Here is a 19,647-nt window from a genome sequence, read left to right on the forward strand (position 1 = left end):
GCAGTGGTGTTGGCCGCAGACCAATGAGAGGTGTGCGGGGGCGGGCATAGTGCGGGGGCGGGCATGGACGACCAATGAGAGGTGTGCAGGGGCGGGCATGGTGCGGGGGCGGGCATGGCCTGAGGCGGAGTGACAGGCCAAAGGTGCAATGCGATTGTCCCTAGGGACCGGACATCCAGACAGGCATACAGTGCTTTCAATTATATATAGTAGTATACTCTAGGGAAGGGGGAAGAGAAAGGGAACCCTCGCGTCTGCCTCAAATATATATGTGATGTATACAACGGTGCAATAAGGGGAGAGAGAGAACAAAATTAATACTAGAAAACAAAAGCACCCTTTTTGACAGCACTCGTTGTATGTGATAGTGTAAAGATGAATGATTTAAAATGTAATCTTTTAATTCAACTGGTTAAAATAATTGTCAAAACATTAGAACCAAAAATCCAACTGACATTGGTAACAAAACACAAAAAACAGACAACATTAATTAGTCCTTAAACTGCAAACTAGGTGGTTGATCAAAATCTAACCAGACTGACTAATGGCAGAGAAGAAACCCATATATGAGAGTAAACCTCCTAGTGTAGCAATAAAAAGTTTAAAAAGCCTGTGTAAATAAAACAGGTAACATGGGACTGATCTCACACATGTATATACCTCTTGAAGAATCTGGGTATATAGTAGATGGATGTTGACTCACTGCCTAAGTGATGACAGTAGTGTATATTGGGCACAAGAGCTCACAAAGTGTGATAACTGGCTCTGGGGCACGGATCTAGTCCGTATCCAGTTATAGCCCCTTAATAAAATGTGCGATATACAGCAACGAATATACACATGAGACTGATCTTACACATGTATATACCTCTTGAAGATACTGGGTATATAGTAGATGGATGTTAACTCACTGCCTAAGTGATGACAGTAGTGTATATTGGGCACAAGAGCTCACAAAGTGTGATGACTGGCTCTGGGGCAGTTATCACACTTTGTGAGCTCTTGTGCCCAATATACACTACTGTCATCACTTAGGCAGTGAGTCAACATCCATCTACTATATACCCAGATTCTTCAAGAGGTATATACATGTGTAAGATCAGTCCCATGTTACCTGTTTTATTTACACAGGCTTTTTAAACTTTTTATTGCTACACTAGGAGGTTTACTCTCATATATGGGTTTCTTCTCTGCCATTAGTCAGTCTGGTTAGATTTTGATCAACCACCTAGTTTGCAGTTTAAGGACTAATTAATGTTGTCTGTCTTTTGTGTTTTGTTACTAATGTCAGTTGGATTTTTGGTTCTAATGTTTTGACAATTATTTTAACCAGTTGAATTAAAAGATTGCATTTTAAATCATTCATCTTTACACTATCACATACAACGAGTGCTGTCAAAAAGGGTGCTTTTGTTTTCTAGTATTAAAATTATATATAGTAAAGAGGAAACTAGGTAGTTGCGTGGGGGTAACCTCCAAGGTGAAATATCCAAGTTAGTTGGCTTTGTTGTTCCGGTTCTTACACACATTAAAATCACAGCATGAGCCGTCTCAAGTCTGGTGCGTTCCAGGTGACCCAACACGTTCCGTCACAATCTTGTGACTTTCTCAAGAGTAATCCATCATCACTACTAATTCTATTTGGTAAAAAGGAAAAACTGATGAGCACAGCCTGTATAAGTACAAAATGTATTGACAGAAATAAATGCAATATCGCTCACTTACAAGTGAGTAAATACCGGCGGGTGAAGTGTAGCCGGTGCTTACTCACATGTAAGTGAGCAATACTCCTGTCAATAAATTTTACTTTTAAAGGCTGTGCTCGTCTGTTTTTCCTTTTCCCCAATTTTTCAAGGTATCCCCCGATCAGGGGGACACTGGACATTTGGACTTTTATACTAGAGTCCTTATGGACTAAGTACGCCAAGTATATAACTACCTGTTGCCCATAGATCAGACTAGTTGAGCAGTTCTTTTGTTGTTCTATTTGGTGCTATGCTGGACCACAACTTTAAATGCAGTTTAAATTCACTGTTCTTTCAATATATATATAAGGATGAGAGACGTGTACATACGCATATGTATATATCTCACCCTTATTCAATGTTCAGTGAAGACATTTCATCAGCTGGATGAGATCAGATCCATTGGAGGAGTAGCTCAGCGAGTTTGAAACGGGAATTTGGTTCAGTTCCTGGTGTCGGCACCTTGTGACTTTGGGCAAGTCACTTTCCCAAGCAACAAAAACATAGATTGTAAACTCTACAGGGGAGGTACCGGGTCTGCAAAATGTCTCCGTAAAGCGCTACATAAAATACTAGCAGCACTATACAAGAACATACTATTATTATTGAAATGGGACACGGTCTTTCTAAGCATGGCAAATAGGGACCTTTAAAAAGGTGAAGATTTCAAATAGTTCTATAATATATTGTTTAGTAGGTTGAAACGTAGTGATGAAGCAGAGAGAGAAACAGATGGCTGGCAGAATATTCACTTCTCCTGTGCAGACTCTCCACACACAAAACACTTCTTTTGAAGATATACGAGTATTTAAATAATAAACACTCACCATCTGTGCAGGACTCATATCCAAGCTCCTTAATATATTGTTTGTGTTGTTGCGATGCTCATTCAAAGGTTGCGAAATAGGCACATTACAAATATTTTATTTCTGCAGATTGCTAGGCTGTGTCCTTATATTATTATGTGCCACAATTTTTGTAAACATTACAGTCTTTCATCTCCCATTTTATCGCACTGTGAAAAATGAGGATGACTTGTAAGAGCCAGAAACATTATTCATACCATGTTATTTATGGAGAATACAAATGAGAATTGTTCTTGCATGCAATGAGATTTAGCGCAAGCTATAAATTTCAACTCCAGTCCTCCCACCCACCCAGGTTTTAAGGATATCACTGCTTCAGCACAGGTGGTATTCAACTGCACTACCTGTGCTGAAGCTGGGATATCCTTAAAACCTGACCTATTGGGGGTCTTATGGGCTGGAGTTGCCCACTAATGCATTATGGCATTAAAGTTAATAAGGTCATAGTGCTCCTCTGGCAGCAAAATGGTACATTTGTGGTGTCCTTGTAGACTGATACAATTCTACCGCACATCACACCAGGCTGCATTTTCCAATGTTTCAGATTATCACTGCATAGCCTGATACAATATTTGGGACACTAGATTATGGAAAGGTTTCCATTATAATGCCTGTATTTCCACATGTCCTGAAAAAAATTACGTGTCTGGATTGTGATTTTTTTTTAAATTTACCATGAAACTATTCAGTGTTTGTACATCGCTTATAAACGCTACATTGGTAATATCCAAAGAGGGGAAAAGTAAAAGGATGTTCACCAAAATACAGCAGGTTTGGATGCATGAACTTCCATTTTTACACTTTAACTGGCTACTATTCGAGTAAACTGAAGCAGAGATACAGGAAATACTATCAAACTCATAACATTCTCAAATGGACCTTCTTGAAAAAAAACAACACATTCACTGCATTATTTTGCATTGCAAATATGTCCCCAAGCTTTTGGATGAAGAGGCTTCGAGTGGCTTTTATTGTGCAAGATGAGCTTGTTTCCAAGTTCTGCTGCCCGCCACATGTCATCAGCAAACCTTCCAAGGTTTTATGTGCAGTGAAGTGATGCAAAGTAATTAAGGGATAACCTCATCAAATGTATCTCATTCCTTTGCAGCTAGAGGGGCCAGGGACATATTGGCAAGCAGTGTAATGCTGGCACCTCATGCCATTCAGCATCAAAGGGCTTGCGAGCCATGTGCAAAGCAAGCGGTGTCAGAATGCCACAGCACCACGTGAGGGATTAATGAACATGATGGGTGTTCAGGAGACTCGAAGCCGGAGGAGAGCTAAGCTCCTCTCAAATTGAAAAGAAAAAAAACTTCGAGCAACAGTTAGGATCTGTAAGATTTTCTGCACACAAAATAAAATCCATAAGAAATGGACAGATCCACAAAGCACCAGCACGTCCTTTTGCATCATTGCTGTGCTAACTAATGGACCAGAACTAAAATCCCACTGAAACAGACTCATCCCCATACTACCTGCATTTAGCAGCATGGTATTTACAAGATCGGTACATTCTTTCCACCAAAGCAATTACTTTGCTACATTGCTTTGGTGGAAAGAATGTACCGATCTTGTAAATGCCATGCTGCTAAATGCAGGTAGTATGGGGATGAGTCTGTTTCAGTGGGATTTTAGTTCTGGTCCATTAGTTAGCACAGCAATGATGCAAAAGGACGTGCTGGTGCTTTGTGGATCTGTCCAAATGAATGTAGGGATGAACGGGAGCTTTGTTTTCAATGCCCTCTGCAATAATTATTCTATTTACATCTGATGTATCCGCTCAGCAAGTAACCAGTGTTTACAATTTATGGATAATTATTGGTATGTATGTCTTTGTCTCCCGCATTCAGCAAACGCCTCTTCATCTGCAATACCCAAGCAATACTTTCTGGGCCCTCCCGCAGTATTAAAGGAATTAATAGTGGGGTAGTGATTAAGATTGATTAAACAAGGACTGTATCAAATATAAGAAAAATCAGAATACAGGGTATGTGTTGATATATATTTTTTTCAATTGGAGGAAGACAACCCCCCCACCTCTCAGAGATAAGTAACCATTGAACAAGAACACACCATCAAACGTAGTTTACAGCCCACTCAAATACCCAAACCAGTGTTCATACAATATTCATGCATCGCTATAATTTCACCTTTATTACTCCAATTTTTAATTAGGAAAATAAAATTGTTACGGTTTTACGTAAGAGTGTAATAAATATACAATTTCCTGTAAAAGTTTAAATCTATTTTACTTTGGAACATTTTAAGCACACAGCATGGAAGTAATGTTTTTGTTACAGTAGCAAGTACGGTAACCATGGAATAAAAGAAAGAAAGCAAAGCTGCAGTCTTCCCAAATCCCCGTCAAACCTTTCTCCAAACAGCTACAGTACAGGCACAAAGTGACAGTGGGAGCCCTTCCACCAGCCTCTTGTTGCATGGCGAGATATGGATTTATGAGTGCAGTTTGTGCTCTTTAAACAGATGCTCCTTGGTCAGTTGGATGTGTAAAATGCTGGTTGTTTAACTTTTGAAATGAGGTTATACATATTAACAGCAGAGGGGCTGCTGCCTAAATCACTTACATACTAGAACATTCCTTCAAGGCACTTTCTAATACATTTCCTGCAGAGCCGAATCTATCCTTTATTTAAAAAAAATAAAAAGTTATTCCCACCATATAAAACACTAACAGAAGCTGCTAGGAATACCCCTTGGGGGTCTGAAGCGAGGAAAAGATCAAGATGCCCTATAAAATACACATGCAGATTTGGGGTGGAGCCATGAAAGGAAACTAGGTTTAACTCCTGCATTGCTGGAGCCTACTGTAGAAGAGGTTCTAGCCCGTTTTGATTATATTGGCACAGGTTTATTCTGGTCTGTTCCTTTTCTTTAAGAAGGAGGTGCACTGAATAATACTAAACATTTTAAAAATTGTTCTTTTGGGCCAAGAAGAAAATATTCTGCAGTTTTAAGAATCTTCACCAGGAAACTGAACTGTTTGTAAAACACTTTATACATCTAACAAATTCACCCCCCCCCCCACCCCTCTCGTACAGAGATCTGCCTTTTACAACAAATAAAGAAATAAACACAACAGTAACAAAAGCTTGTTGAAACTAAAATGGCAACATCCAATCCCAACACGAGGCCGTCCCATTCACGCATTTTACTTTTCTCATTTTCCAAGTTGTTTCGATCAGTTTCTGGAACATTAAATACAGCCGTATTGTGGCAAATTATTCTGATGTAAAAAGGATAAAAAAACAAGTGGGTGGGTATTGCGATGTGGGTATTGGATCCTAGTCAGACAGTAACTGCTATCTACTTGAAAGGCAGTTACCAGCCGACCAGGGTGTGAATACTGCACATCGCAGCTGGCGGAAGCCCGACCAATGAGCCTGTCTGGGGTTATTTACCAGCACAGAAGTAGTTAGTACGTTATATTCATGTATTGGTGCAAGTTTGTATAAGTCTGCTGTTATAGACGTGTAATTTGTATATCCGAGATAGTACAGCATGCAGAGAGTGCAACTCGGGGCTCTCACAAACACAGACCTAACAATCACAAAGATATTATGAGTAAAACCAACAACCTCAGGGCAAAGACTGAAGAAAAAACAATATTGACATGTTCATATCAAACTCTGCTACCTTTCCTAGAGAACTCACAGCCAATGCTTTTTCTGCATGTTATACTGTCCTGGAAAAAAACAAAAACCTCACACAGCTGAAAACTCTGTACAAGATGGAGAAATACTATTGTTAAGACGTCTGATCCAAAGCAAATGTGGATGAGCAGAGTCCGACATTTATCATCTAACCTTGTATGTTACAAACTGTTCTTTTCTTTTGCATTTCCAGGTAAAAAAATAAATATAAAAACTAACAAAGATGAAGTTGTGTTCGGCGATCCCGCTCCAAAAAAAAAAAAAAAGCCCAACATGTCCAAGTCCTTTGTAAACATCCTTCAAACAATGGCGTACTGTTCATATAAAAGATCCCTTATTTTATAAAAGTCCTCACAGAGGCAGCCTTCTAACCCAATGCGGCCTGTTTCCGTCTGAAAAGAAACAGATTAAAAACACGTTTTACAGAAGGCAACATCACAATACGGGCTCAAAAACGCAAAGTTTAAACAATTATCAGCAACAGATTCTGTAACCGCACTATATTCAGGGATCCGCAGCAGAGCCATCGTTTGGCTGGCACAGAGAAAGCACAATGCAAAAAGTGTTTCCTAAATGTGGCATCTCAAACAGGGCGATCAGCAGACATTAAGCCAACATTGGGATGAACTGATATAATTCACACAACTAAAAACTATAACCAAGCGTGTCACTGTGCCAAAGAGGAAAACAGATTGTGCACATGGCGAATGGTAAAAGAAACCTGTGTGTTACATTATGAACGCCCTCACCTAAAAATACTCAACTAGTAATCTGCTAAAACGTATGCCTTCAAGTACTTGTGCAATCTGGTTAGAGGGCCGATAGGAAAAAGAAGCAATATGTTTATTTGTACCTACAGGGACTTGTGACCCAGAACAATGCATTCCCGTGTCCTTGGAAGTAAAGGGGTGTTAGAACTCACCCTGCGAACAGCCACCATATTATTGCAGATCAGCACCCCTCCAACAAACTCCGCCTGAATCCCCTCCCGCAGAAGGACTTGCTTGAAGTCGGACAGCCGAGGTTCATTCATAAAGACGGACTGATGTCCTGGCACCTGTTTAACACACCGGAATCATTGGTAAATGGATAGTGATTTCTGCTTCACATTTAGACTACAATACAAAATTGCACAGCAAGAAACACAGTATACACTCACTGCTTGCTATGGGTTTAGAAATGATTGTTGGTCAAACAAAGCATTTCCTTTCTATGGCATTTCCCTCTAGGACTAAGCTCGCACGAGCAGGGCCTTATTACCTGCATGTTCGGCTGCAGTTGCGTACAACAGTTTTTCTGTAATATACATTACTCTGTACTGCGCTGCGGAATATGTTGGCACTTTACAAATAAACAATAATAAATGATATACAGAACTGGTACAGGTTTCTTTAATGTAATTGCTAGAATTTAGTCAGGGAGAACTTTTGATAATGATCAACTTCTGTAAATAAATCTCTCCTGGGAATGGGATTCGATAAACACGAGCCAAGTCATTTTTTATTAAGATAATTATAATTTTGTGTCTATATTAGAAAAGGCTTTAGTTGCTCATTATTATAATGTAACTGCATAGGAATAGATCGGGAAAGAAAAAGAAAAAACTTTAAAGATTTCTAATTGTGTGTGTGGCAGCAAACTAACGGATGTGAGAAAGAAAAGGCAACCGATTAACATACAAAACGCTCCTGTTCAGGGGACGTCCATTATAATTCCTGGAGGTGGAGATTCCTACAACGGAGATTATCTATGTCACGATATAATCTGTTTAGCTGAACACGAACATGGAACAGCCGTCTCACTTTAGTAGATTACACACAAAAACACACAACTCGTGCACCTCATTTGAAGGTAATGGCTCCAGAGTTGGGATGATCTCACTTTCTTCTGAAATCTCCTTGTCATCGTCTCCGAAGATGCTCTTTATGACTCTCTGCTGCGCGATGGCGCTGGCGTCCACTGCAGGGGCGTCCACTTGCATTTCAGAGTCATCCCCATCCTCTTTCAGCTCCCCTTCTTCCAAGATGACCCCCGTGTCAACCTTTGCCACCCTCATGTCCAGCACTCCGTCAATCCACGCAAGCTCAGTGTCCTTAGCTTTGCAGAACTTCAGGGAGCTCACCAGGGAATCCTTTAGGCGGACCTGGACAAATGAAACATTCATTCAATGAATAGAGCTACAAGAGTCTAGAAGTGAATCCTGAATTTGCGATAACATTCACTGAAGGTTTTATTCACTGAAGGTTTTATTTTAAGGGAAAGGATCCCCAAGGCGTGTGTGATGCACAACATCCGCCCACTGCAGTCTTGAGATCGTTGCTCAATGTCAGGGGAGCGGGGAGAACCTACACGAGAAGCTCGGCCTGGAATTATAGTACAATTTCAGAAATAACAGGAAAAATATTGCTAAAGGTAGTTAGGAGAAAAGAACATATTACATTGTAAATAAAGATAAAATATTACATTTTATATGGTTTTTGTATCAACCGCAAAAAGCACAGAAGTTGAAATCTCAAAGGATTGTAGGACTGGAACTGGCAACAGTGATGTTTTTACAAATCTCCATTACCCAGCACTGGCGCGACTGGGCAGCGCCGAGCGCCCAGCACTGGCGCGACTGTGAGCAGCTCATGGAGATCTCCATATGTGAACTTGTAAAAGTATTCAATCTGCTGATGGATATGAATAGAAGACTTGTAACGAGACGTCACTGTCTCACCTGGTAAATGTGCGTCTCGCTTGTTGCATCCACAGTCTCGTGTAGTTTTGGGGTGTACACTTTAATGTCTTTGCCTCCAAACGCTCTGCAAGCCTCGGACAGGTCTTGGCCGGCGTCTGGGGGGCCGTGCACGATGACCAGCTGACGCGGCTTCATCTGGTTAATGATCTTTTTGATGGAATCCCCATCGGAGCGGCCTTCATAGTCAATGTAAGTAACTCTAGCCCTGGAGTGAAACAGAACGCCAACATTGGGTTTTATTCAATTTCCGGCTCGTGCCAAATAAAAAGTTCCAGGTCTCGTCCACTAGAATATTGTTTAAAATAATTATTCTGAGCTATTCAAATTCACGCTTGCTTTTAAATGACAGGAAATCATGAAGGCAATTGATCTTGGAAAGCACAGAAGGCAAGACACAGTAATTTATCACTTGAATCCCTTTAATTGGTATATAAGGAGACTGCATCACATTGCAGCATGGGTTGCAGAGCGTTCAGGTGTGATTGCATTAACCTATGCCACCTCTGGGCATTGAAAAGATTGGGATAACATTCCAGAATAAATATGCCAGACATTACCATCTGATGGTACCCAAACGTTTGCTATACCCTATAAAGGTCACCTCTTAAACCTTTATAGCTCCCGTGTGTCTATCTCAAATCGGAGTTCTACCATAAAGCAGCTCGTACAGAAAGGAATTTCAGGCTCAGCACTTACTTGATTTCCATTGACTCCGTCGTTAGGACACACTTGGTGGGAACATCTGATAAGTCTTGGTCCATTGGTTCTTCTCCATTTGTCAAACCGGATTCCAGCTTGTTCTTTTCTTCCTCGGTTGCTTGAAGCTCAGGCACCAGGAAATCCTCAGGTCTACGGCAGTTTTAAAGCTGTGTAAGCCCCCTCTCTGATGCCACTGGGCACACATTATTGCATAGTAGTATCTGCATGTTTAACAAACCCACAATTCCCTTTGCTTAATTTTCAAGGTCAGAGACAACCTTACCACCCACTAAGTATTTGCACAGTCCAAATAAGACTGTTCCTCTTCCAATATGCTACAGTGCCCTGCACATCAAACAACTACGAAGCCAATATTAAAATGTAGAATTGTTTGTGAGGTTTAGATCCTGGGCGCAGAAACCGCAAGATAAACCAGAATTTTTCCTGCGCGATACGGCAAACATTTAAGCCTGCCAGGATGGACATCCCAAGCGATGGGTAAATTGTACCCCAAGCACAGATCTCCAATTTGAAGACTAGCACCCACCTGACCCATAGATACTTATTCAACATGAGTAGATGTTAATATAGTTGGATGACATGAGAGACGTCTAAGAGGGATATGAGAACTATATACAAATATATTGGGGGACAGCATAAGGAGCTTGCAAAACAACTAACTACATGTATTTATCCCGAGGGCAGTACAAAGGACTCGGGTCATCCCATAAGGTTGGAGGAAAGGAGATTTCACCAGCAACAAAAAAGGAAAGGGTTCTTTACAGCAGGGGCGCGCACTTGAGCTGTGCCCCCCTGCCCGGGAGCTGCAGCGTTTGCGCCCCCCTCTCTCCCAATGACTCTGCGTCAAATTACGTTGCGGGTCATGTGACATCACCCCACTGCGTCATTTGATGCGCCTTGCCATGACGACGCGTCGCCGAAGACCTGTAGAGAGCAGGTGAGTTAGAGGCCTCACGCGGCATTTAATTGCCGTGGGGAAGAGCGCGGGGCCTCTAACACCCACACCCCCCCCTACAAATTCTTCCCCCCCCCCCCCAGTTTGCACATTGCTGTTTACAGTAAGGGCAGTTACAGTGTGGAATTCATTACCCATGGAGACTATGATGGCAGATTTGTTAAAAAAAAAAAACGTTGGACATCTTTTTAGAAAGGAAAGGTATAAAGGGATATACCAAATAAGTATACATGGGAAGGATGTTGATCCAGATATTAATCCGATTGGTAGGAATTTATTTTTCCCCTTATGAGATTATTGGGTGATAGATAGGTCACTGTTATTTTTGTGTTTGCCTTCCTCTGGACCAATATTCTGAAAGTACGGATATAGGATTAACTGTCGTCTAAATTTGGCATTCGTTGAAATTGATGGATGTACGTCTTTTCTCAACCTCATCTACTATGCAACAGATTAAAAGACTAACTGGTAGGAACATCGCTCCCAGGCCGTTAAACAAAAAACATGGAGTGCCTTACTTTATAATTTCGCCATATTCATCCCATTTGAGTCGCTCTTCAGGTGCAGGGAACATGGGGTAAGATTTCTTGGCCTGTTTGAAGAAGCTCCCTTTCCTGCTTCCCTCGTTTTTCATCATCAGGTCGTGTTTCGCCTTGTGGGACGTGGGCTGGTCAATATCCTCCTCGACGTCACTCTCATCACTGGAATCAATGTCCGCTCTGTGCAAAGGAGCAGAAAGTAGAGCTCAGCATCTAGAGAACACGTGACAAGTACTGAGCCCTATCATATGCACTGCTGGACCTTCCGGGAATAAAGGGATTCACCAGCCCAATTAGAAAAGAAATAGAGACTTACTCTTTCAACTGCTCCAGTTTTTTGGCTGCTTCTTTCTTCAGTTTCTCTTTTTCCACGTACTCTTCAAGCTCCTTCCCTTCCAGCTTCACACGTTTTCTGAGCTGTAAAGTGAAAGTAGAAAGATCAGGTTGATCGGCTTTACAAATCTGAAGGGAAAAGGAGCATATTATGTGACCCAAATCGGTCACTAAAGGTTACGTTTATAATGGTCAAGAACGATAAAATACACATGTACAATCAGTCCCTCTCCCGTGGAGCCTCCACGCTAATGTTGGCTCCCGACACACAGGTAGGTAGAGAGACCTGAACAAGGTTACCGAACGGAGCGGGCACTTGGATTTGAAACCATCAGAAAGGAAGAAACAAAAAACTACTGAGCTACTTCCTTCAGTCCAACTCTAACCTTGTAACCTTTTCTGGAAGCACATATCCTGTGAAAGCTGCACCCGGCGCCTGCGAATACAACGAATCACTACCTAGTGCAGATTATAATTCTCACTACTTTAGACACAAGGCCACATCGAGCTTGCCCTATATTTTAATCCCAGGCCATTATTACCTCTATATCTATGACTTTTTCTGTGGGATTATCAATCAGGAAGCGGGCCAGAGTTCCTGGACTGGTTCTGTAAGTCAGGATGACGGAGTTCTTTGGGTCCTGGCACCACTGAATGAAGAGCTCCCTGGAAAACCCACACTCTAGGTCAGGTTGGCTCGCGAGGACCACTTTAGGACTTGGCACGCGAGCGAGGTCCGCAAAACCGTGACACAAGGAAAGGTGACGAAACTGGAAAGGGTTGTTCCTCTTATCTTCAAAACATCTCATCAATTTGTCGCTCATCCACTCCACCTGGATGATAACAAAAAGTTACAGGTTTGGGCCCCCAAAAGTCAGGAATCAAAAGACTTTAGCTACAAAAAGACATCTTCCAACAAACCTGAGATTTTGAGAACTCCACTACATTGTAACTGACGTTATTCAAAAGGGCCAAGGAGTAGACTCCAAGCCCTGCGTCTTTGGTTCTCCAAATCTGATCGAGCAGCTGCGCCAGTTCCAGGACTCGCCCTGCTGTATCCACAGCAATGAGTACGTTTCCATCACCTCGCAGGGTTTCCAGGACATTCGCTACGAAGAGAACAGACACGATTATGTAATGGTTTCATTAAAAGCATCTCTGGGCTGAACATTCGGTGGGAACTTGTGCAAGATTCCAACAGCCGCACGTATATAGCACGCATCTACCGACACGGTAATAGCACATTTAACTAATTTCCTTCTCAAAATGTCAAGATTGCAAAACAGATACAGCAGACCTGGAAAGATTACTACTACAAATATTGTTTAATATGCAATAAGACTGAATATAAATGTATTACTAATATTGAGAACAGGATATTTACGCCTCCACTACAAAAAAAAGTGACATACTTAGCAACTGTTCATCTCTCTGTTTTCTCCTTGGCTGGACGTAGGTGGCATTAAAGCAATCAGTAATTAGCAGCGACGGTCTGCTGATCATTTCCAAAGAGCAGCCATTCAAATGTCTGAAAACAAAGAAGTATAATAATGCGAGGATGTGAACGTCCTTTCCGTGCAGTTGAAGCCGGCCGTCACATTAACGAAGCTTCATGTCTGCAAAAGCGGCCCAAGCAATACTGAGCCAACCAGTATTATATCTGTGTAAGAAACACCATAAGCACTATTATAAGGCAAGCGTTAGGGGACATTTGTGCCTCTGGTGCATCACGCGTGCACTGGATCACTTTCAATTCTATTTTTCTGTACAGCGAAGGATCAGTATGAGATGGAAGTGAATACAGATTATCTGCCTTATTGTGCAGGGTACCAGGACTTCTCCCCAAATTACAAAAGGATTATTTAAGATTTCTGCAGCGGTCACTGCAAAAACAGGATTCATATTCGAGGGATTGAAGTGAATTCTGATACAGAATTGTAGGGAAAGTGACTTACATTTCCCTCTTATGATTGAAATCCACAGCATACACAATCTCCTCTTCCCCATCTTTTACAATTTTCCATATGGTGCCTCCAATCATGTGCCCCGCTGGTAAAGGCGTAATGGACAAACCATGACCCTTGCCTGATGAAAAGAAAGTCCATGTTATTAAGACACAGGCTTGTGTTTTCATACGTTTCATGTACGATATGTGGGCTAAAAACGTCTTATACCTTTCAGATTCACAATTTGGGAAAACTTCAATTGCTGTATTTTATCAAACGCAGAATCAACATCATCCAGAGAGAACAGATTGAAATCTTCTGTATTGTGTCGAGACTGAAAACCACAAAAGCTCTGATTTTAGCATACAGTGTGTCTCGCGCAAACATTTGGAGACATTCAGGCAACTGATAACCTACCTGATACAAGTCATACATAAACATCTGGCCCATCTTGTACACAGGGATGGTGGCATAGATCGCACAGTTTAATCCCATCTTTCCAACAGCATAGGGGAGAGCCCCCAGGTGCAAAGGATCTGGGTGTGAGAGGAGCACTGCATCCACCTGATGAACATGCCTATCAACGGAGGAGACAAACAGCGCTTTAAGGACACTGAGATTCATGGCGGCTGCTTATGGGCCTTTTTAGACCAAACCTACTTTTGTGTCTGTATGGAATATTTGAATTTTGTATTGTATGTCTTTATTTATATAGCGCCATAAATATACATAGCGCTTCACAGTAGTAATAAATGTTGTAATCATATAGATAAATAATATAAATAACAGGTCATGGGAATAAGTGCTTCAGACATAAGAGTAACATTAAGGAAGAGGAGTCCCTGCTCCGAGGAGCTTACAAATCTAATTATTTCATTACTTAAGAGTAAAAAACTCAAGATAAATAAAATAAATAGCTGTTGAAGTCATGTGTTATTTCAACACAAACGTATCCCAGCCTTCAGAATAACCCATTTAATATGAACGCATGTTTGATACTTTGGAATTGGAAGGTCATTTTAAAACAAAATGTCCCTAAAATGCAACTAATCAGTTGTGGAGTTTATTTTAGGAGCAGAGAGAAAACAATAGTTAGCCTAATCGTCATTATGGAACTTCTATACAGTAACCAGTAACAGAAGCTGGTTTGTAATTTCACTGCTCAGAAAACATATGGTTATATTCACCAAGCAGATACAAGTCACTGGGCTGTCAGAAGTCTTCCAGCCCCAGAAGGTGTCCTGTGACAAGACTGCTTAGCACATATTGACCATAATCAGAACATCTTACTTCCTGAGCGAATCTATAATATCCATGGAAAAGTTTTCATCCCATCCGCAGTCCAGGAGAAACCGAAACTCATCAACTTGCAGCAGATAGCAAACCGCAGATTCCTCCTGCGCTCCGGACAGCGTGGTCAGTTTAATAATGGAAGTCATTTTTGCAGACGTTAGAAATCTATTACAGAGAAAGAAAAGAAAATGTAAAGTTGTGTCTCAAAATACATCAGCATAATATCCAGTTTAAAAATATTGTTTATCTTGTTGCTGGTAAAGAACAAAATGGTAAAACCACTCAAGAGAAGCTTCTCAGCTCTGTGCCCCCTCCCCGGGCTCTCAGTACCAGGCCTATGGCCCCTCCCTCCCAGGCTCTCAGTACCAGGCCTGTGGCCCCTCCCTCCCGGGCTCTCAGTGCCAGGCCTGTGCCCCCTCCCTCCCGGTATCGCAGTACCAGGCCTGAGCCCCCTCCCTCCCGGTCTCTCAGTACCAGACCTGTGCCCCTTCCCCGGGCTCTCATTACCAGGCCTGTGCCCCCTCCCCGAGCTATCAGTACCAGGCCTGTGCCCCCTCCCCGAGCTCTCAGTACCAGGCCTGGGCCACTTCCCCGGGCTCTCAGTACCAGGCCTGTGCCCCCTCCCAGGCTCTCAGTACCAGGCCTGTGCCCCCTCCCTCCCAGGCTCTCAGAACCAGGCCTGTGCCCCCTCCCTCCCAGGCTCTCAGTACCAGGCCTGTGCCCCCTCCCTCTCAGGCTCTCAGTACCAGGCCTGTGCCCCCTCCCCAGGCCTATGCCACCTCCCCTGGCTAAGTACCAGGCCTGTGATCTCTCCCCGGGGTCTCAGTACCAGGCTGTACAGTCCTGTATCCTCTCTTCGTGCTCTCAGTACCAGGCCTGTGCCCCCTCCCTCCCGGTCTCTCAGTACCAGACCTGTGCCCCTTCCCCGGGCTCTCATTACCAGGCCTGTGCCCCCTCCCCGAGCTCTCAGTACCAGGCCTGTGCCCCCTCCCCAGGCCTATGCCACCTCCCCTGGCTAAGTACCAGGCCTGTGATCTCTCCCCGGGGTCTCAGTACCAGGCTGTACAGGCCTGTATCCTCTCTTCGTGCTCTCAGTACCAGGCCTGTGCCCCCTCCCTCCCGGTATCTCAGTACCAGGCCTGTGCCCCCTCCCTCCCGGTCTCTCAGTACCAGGCCTGGGCCCCTTCCCCGGGCTCTCTTTACCAGGCCTGTGCCCCCTCCCCGAGCTCTCAGTACCAGGCCTGTGCCCCTTCCCCAGGCTCTCGGTACCAGGCCTGTGCCCCTTCCCCGGGCTCTCGGTACCAGGCCTGTGCCCCCTCCCCGGGCTCTCGGTACCAGGCCTGTGCCCCCTCCCCGGGCTCTCAGTACCAGGCCTGTGCCCCTTCCCCGGGCTCTCAGTACCAGGCCTGTGCCCCTTCCCCGGGCTCTCAGTACCAGGCCTGTGCCCCCTCCCCGGGCTCAGTACCAGACCTGTGCCCCCTCCCCAGGCTCTCAGTACCAGGCCTGTACCCCCTCCCCGGGCTCTCAGTACCAGGCCTGAGCCCCTTCCCCGGGCTCTCAGTACCAGGCTGTACAGGCCTGTATCCTCTCTTCGTGCTCTCAGTACCAGGCCTGTGCCCCCTCCCTCCCGGTATCTCAGTACCAGGCCTGTGCCCACTCCCTCCCGGGCTCTCAGTACCAGGCCTGTGCCCCCTCCCCGGGCTCTCAGTACCAGGCCTGTGCCCCCTCCCCGGGCTCAGTACCAGGCCTGTGCCCCTTCCCCGGGCTCTCAGTACCAGGCTGTACAGGCCTGTATCCTCTCTTCGTGCTCTCAGTACCAGGCCTGTGCCTGCCGGTATCTCAGTACCAGAAAAAACAAAACAGATATAGTGCGCAAAATTACTATTTCTATTGTTTATACCCTTCACCACCTTTGTGTTAGATATACAAAATAATACAACCTCTAAATCGATTGGTGATCTGCAGCTATGTGATTAGGGATATACACCCCTAGGCAACTGAAACACAAAAAAAGACAACAGCGCAAACGCCCATAGTGAAGTTTGTAAAAAATATATGAATATATATTGTTAGGGTATTATATCTGCGTACATCAGATAGGTAGGTTTACAGCATTTCATGTGCAATACATGAGTTACCAATCGTCGCACTGCCACCGCCAGACATCAGGAGTTCTCCTTCCCAGCCTCCAAGGTAAGCCGTCACGATCGTGATGTGGAGCCTCCCTGAAGAAGCTCACGCTTCGAAACGCGTTGGATATAGAATTTTATTAGTCCTAGAACTGTATTTCCACAATCTGCGTGGTACATCCTCATTGGACTTATTTCATGAAAAAGCTGTATTCGGTATGCTGCAGTAAAGATACCATCATACTTTACGTCGCGCATCTCCCTTTGCGGCCGGTCGCAAAACCCCGCGGGACACGTGACATTCTAACTCAGTGATCTGAGGTGCGGGAGGCAGCTGCAGACGGCGGCAGATCTGAGGACCGAGCGAAAGCAACGGCAGTAACCAGGCAAAGATATCGATTAGAACACAGCACCGCAGTGGAGGCTCCACATCACGATCGTGACGGCTTACCTTGGAGGCTGGGAAGGAGAACTCCTGATGTCTGGCGGTGGCAGTGCGACGATTGGTAACTCATGTATTGCACATGAAATGCTGTAAACCTACCTATCTGATGTACGCAGATATAATACCCTAACAATATATATTCATATATTTTTTACAAACTTCACTATGGGCGTTTGCGCTGTTGTCTTTTTTTGTATCTCAGTACCAGGCCTGTGCCCACTCCCTCCCGGGCTCTCAGTACCAGGCCTGTGCCCCCTTCCTCCCGGGCTCTCAGTAACAGGCCTGTGCCCCCTTCCTCCCGGGCTCTCAGTAACAGGCCTGTGCCCCCTCCCCCCCGGGCTCACAGTACCAGGCCTGTGCCCCCCCCCCTCCCGGGCTCTCAGTACCAGGCCTGTGCCCCCTCCCCCTCCCGGGCTCTCAGTACCAGGCCTGTGCCCCCTCCCTCCCGGGCTCTCAGTACCAGGCCTGTGCCCCCTCCCTCCCGGGCTCTCAGTACCAGGCCTGTGCCCCCTCCCTCCCGGGCTCTCAGTACCAGGCCTGTGCCCCCTCCCTCCCGGGCTCTCAGTACCAGGCCTGTGCCCCCTCCCTCCCGGGCTCTCAGTACCAGGCCTGTACCCCCTCCCACCCGGGCTCTCAGTACCAGGCCTGTGCCCCCTCCCTCCCGGGCTCTCAGTAACAGGCCTGTGCCCCTTCCCTGGGCTCTCAGTACCAGGCCTGTGCCCCCTCCCTCCCGGGTTCTCAGTATCAGGCCTGTGCCCCCCCATCTCGTTACCGGCCACACAGCGGCTCGCTCCCTACACACCGGGCGATGACCCACGCACGTGCCCGGCCTTCTGCTCCCCCATGAGCCGCCTCACAGCGCGCGGTGCAGCTCTCCTCCCGCCCGAGCCAGGCAGCCGGCCGCTACCATCTCACACAGGGAGGGGGGTGGAACGGACCATCTCGAACAGGGAGTGGGGGGGGGCGGGACAGACCAAGGGGGGATGGGACAGACCATCTCACACAGGGGGGGGACAGACCGCTCCCCTCCCGCCCCCATGTTTCCTTACACCACTCTATATATAAAAGCCGGAGTATATGTGTGTGTATAATTATTACCGCCAGCCTGCTCCGTTCACGTTAGATTTTTTCGCTTTGAGTCCTCCCCCCCCCCGCGGCGGTGCAGTGGTCTCGCCCGTTGCCCTCTGTCTCCGTCCCCGCTCCGTGCAGCTGCAGCCGGTGAGAGAGGTGAGTGCGAGACCCGGGTGCGCCGCGGGACCCTCATACCGGGATCACCACCCCGCATGTCAGCCCCTCACACTGGGACCCATTCCGCCCCCCCCAGGACAGGACAGCGCCCTTCCCCCCCGGACAGGACAGCGCCCTTCCCCCCCCCCGGTCAGGACAGCGCTCTTCCCCCCGGACAGGACAGCGCCCTTCCCCCCCCGGACAGGACAGCGCCATTCCCCCCCGGGACATGACAGCCCCCCCCTCGCCGGGACATGACACCCCTCCCCCAGGACATGACAGCCCCCCGCCCCCCAGGACATGACAGCCCGACCCCCAGGACATGACAGGCCCCCCCCCCCGGGACATGACAGCCCCCACCCCAGGACATGACAGCCCCCACCCCAGGACATGACAGCCCCCACCCCAGGACATGACAGCCCCCCCCCCAGGACATGACAGCCCCCCCCCCAGGACATGACAGCCCCCCCCCCAGGACATGACAGCCCCCCCCCCCAGGACATGACAGCCCCCCCCCCCGGGACATGACAGCCCCACCCCCCAGGACATGACAGCCCCACCCCCCAGGACATGACAGCCCCACCCCCCAGGACATGACAGCCCCCCCCCCCAAGACATGACAGCCCCCCCCCCAGGACATGACAGCCCCCCCCCCCCCTGGGACATGACAGCCCCCCCCTGGGACATGACAGCCCCCCCCGGGACATGACAGCCCCCCCCGGGACATGACAGCCCCCCCCCGTGACATGACAGCCCAGCCCCCCCCCCCTATAGGGATACTTTAGGAATATACACAGTCTGTCCCTTGCACCTTCACAATATGTACGTATGTATATCTTTATAAACCACCCACAGTGTATTCGGCACTTTAGAAAGAGACAGTATAGTACATATAAGTCTAATATAATTAGTGCAACAAAGAAAGTCAGACAATAGGCATGGCACTTCACAGCAGTAATACATGTGACATAATCATATAAATAACAAGTAATACAAACAATAATGGGAAGAAGTGCTTCAGACATAAAAGCGACATTT

At 46.0% G+C, this 19,647-nt stretch overlaps 2 protein-coding genes across 5 annotated transcripts in view; one reads left to right on the plus strand and one right to left on the minus strand.

Moving 5' to 3' along the window:
- Nucleotides 1-5,654: 5,654 nt before the first annotated feature.
- On the minus strand, nt 5,655-18,323 carry CPSF2 (cleavage and polyadenylation specific factor 2). 3 transcript variants are annotated; one of them, XM_075614522.1, is made up of 15 exons: nt 18,185-18,323; nt 14,806-14,973; nt 13,933-14,092; nt 13,744-13,849; nt 13,525-13,654; nt 12,982-13,097; nt 12,491-12,678; nt 12,112-12,402; nt 11,553-11,653; nt 11,216-11,416; nt 9,719-9,871; nt 9,002-9,227; nt 8,123-8,425; nt 7,205-7,339; nt 5,655-6,674 (listed from the first exon to the last, which is right to left on the minus strand). In XM_075614522.1, exons 2-15 carry the CDS (start codon nt 14,952-14,954, stop codon nt 6,582-6,584), a joined length of 2,352 nt encoding a protein of 783 aa, XP_075470637.1. In that variant the 5' UTR covers nt 14,955-14,973; nt 18,185-18,323; the 3' UTR covers nt 5,655-6,581. The 3 variants fall into 3 exon arrangements, with proteins under 3 accessions (XP_075470637.1, XP_075470636.1, XP_075470638.1); XM_075614521.1 differs by having other exon boundaries at nt 18,155-18,314; XM_075614523.1 differs by lacking the exons at nt 13,744-13,849; nt 14,806-14,973; nt 18,185-18,323 and having other exon boundaries at nt 13,933-14,069.
- Nucleotides 18,324-18,414: 91 nt separating this feature from the next.
- Nucleotides 18,415-19,647, plus strand: part of NDUFB1 (NADH:ubiquinone oxidoreductase subunit B1) — a 6,409-nt gene continuing 5,176 nt past the window's right edge. The window contains exon 1 of one of the 2 annotated variants that reach the window (XM_075614525.1): nt 18,415-18,600. The gene's annotated coding sequence lies outside the window, so the exon portion shown is untranslated. Of the gene's footprint in view, nt 18,610-19,647 lie in introns of both variants that reach the window. The other variant, XM_075614524.1, reaches the window with a different exon arrangement.

This window comes from Ascaphus truei, chromosome 9, assembly GCF_040206685.1.
Source record: "Ascaphus truei isolate aAscTru1 chromosome 9, aAscTru1.hap1, whole genome shotgun sequence".
In the NCBI taxonomy this organism is placed as follows: domain Eukaryota; kingdom Metazoa; phylum Chordata; class Amphibia; order Anura; family Ascaphidae; genus Ascaphus; species Ascaphus truei.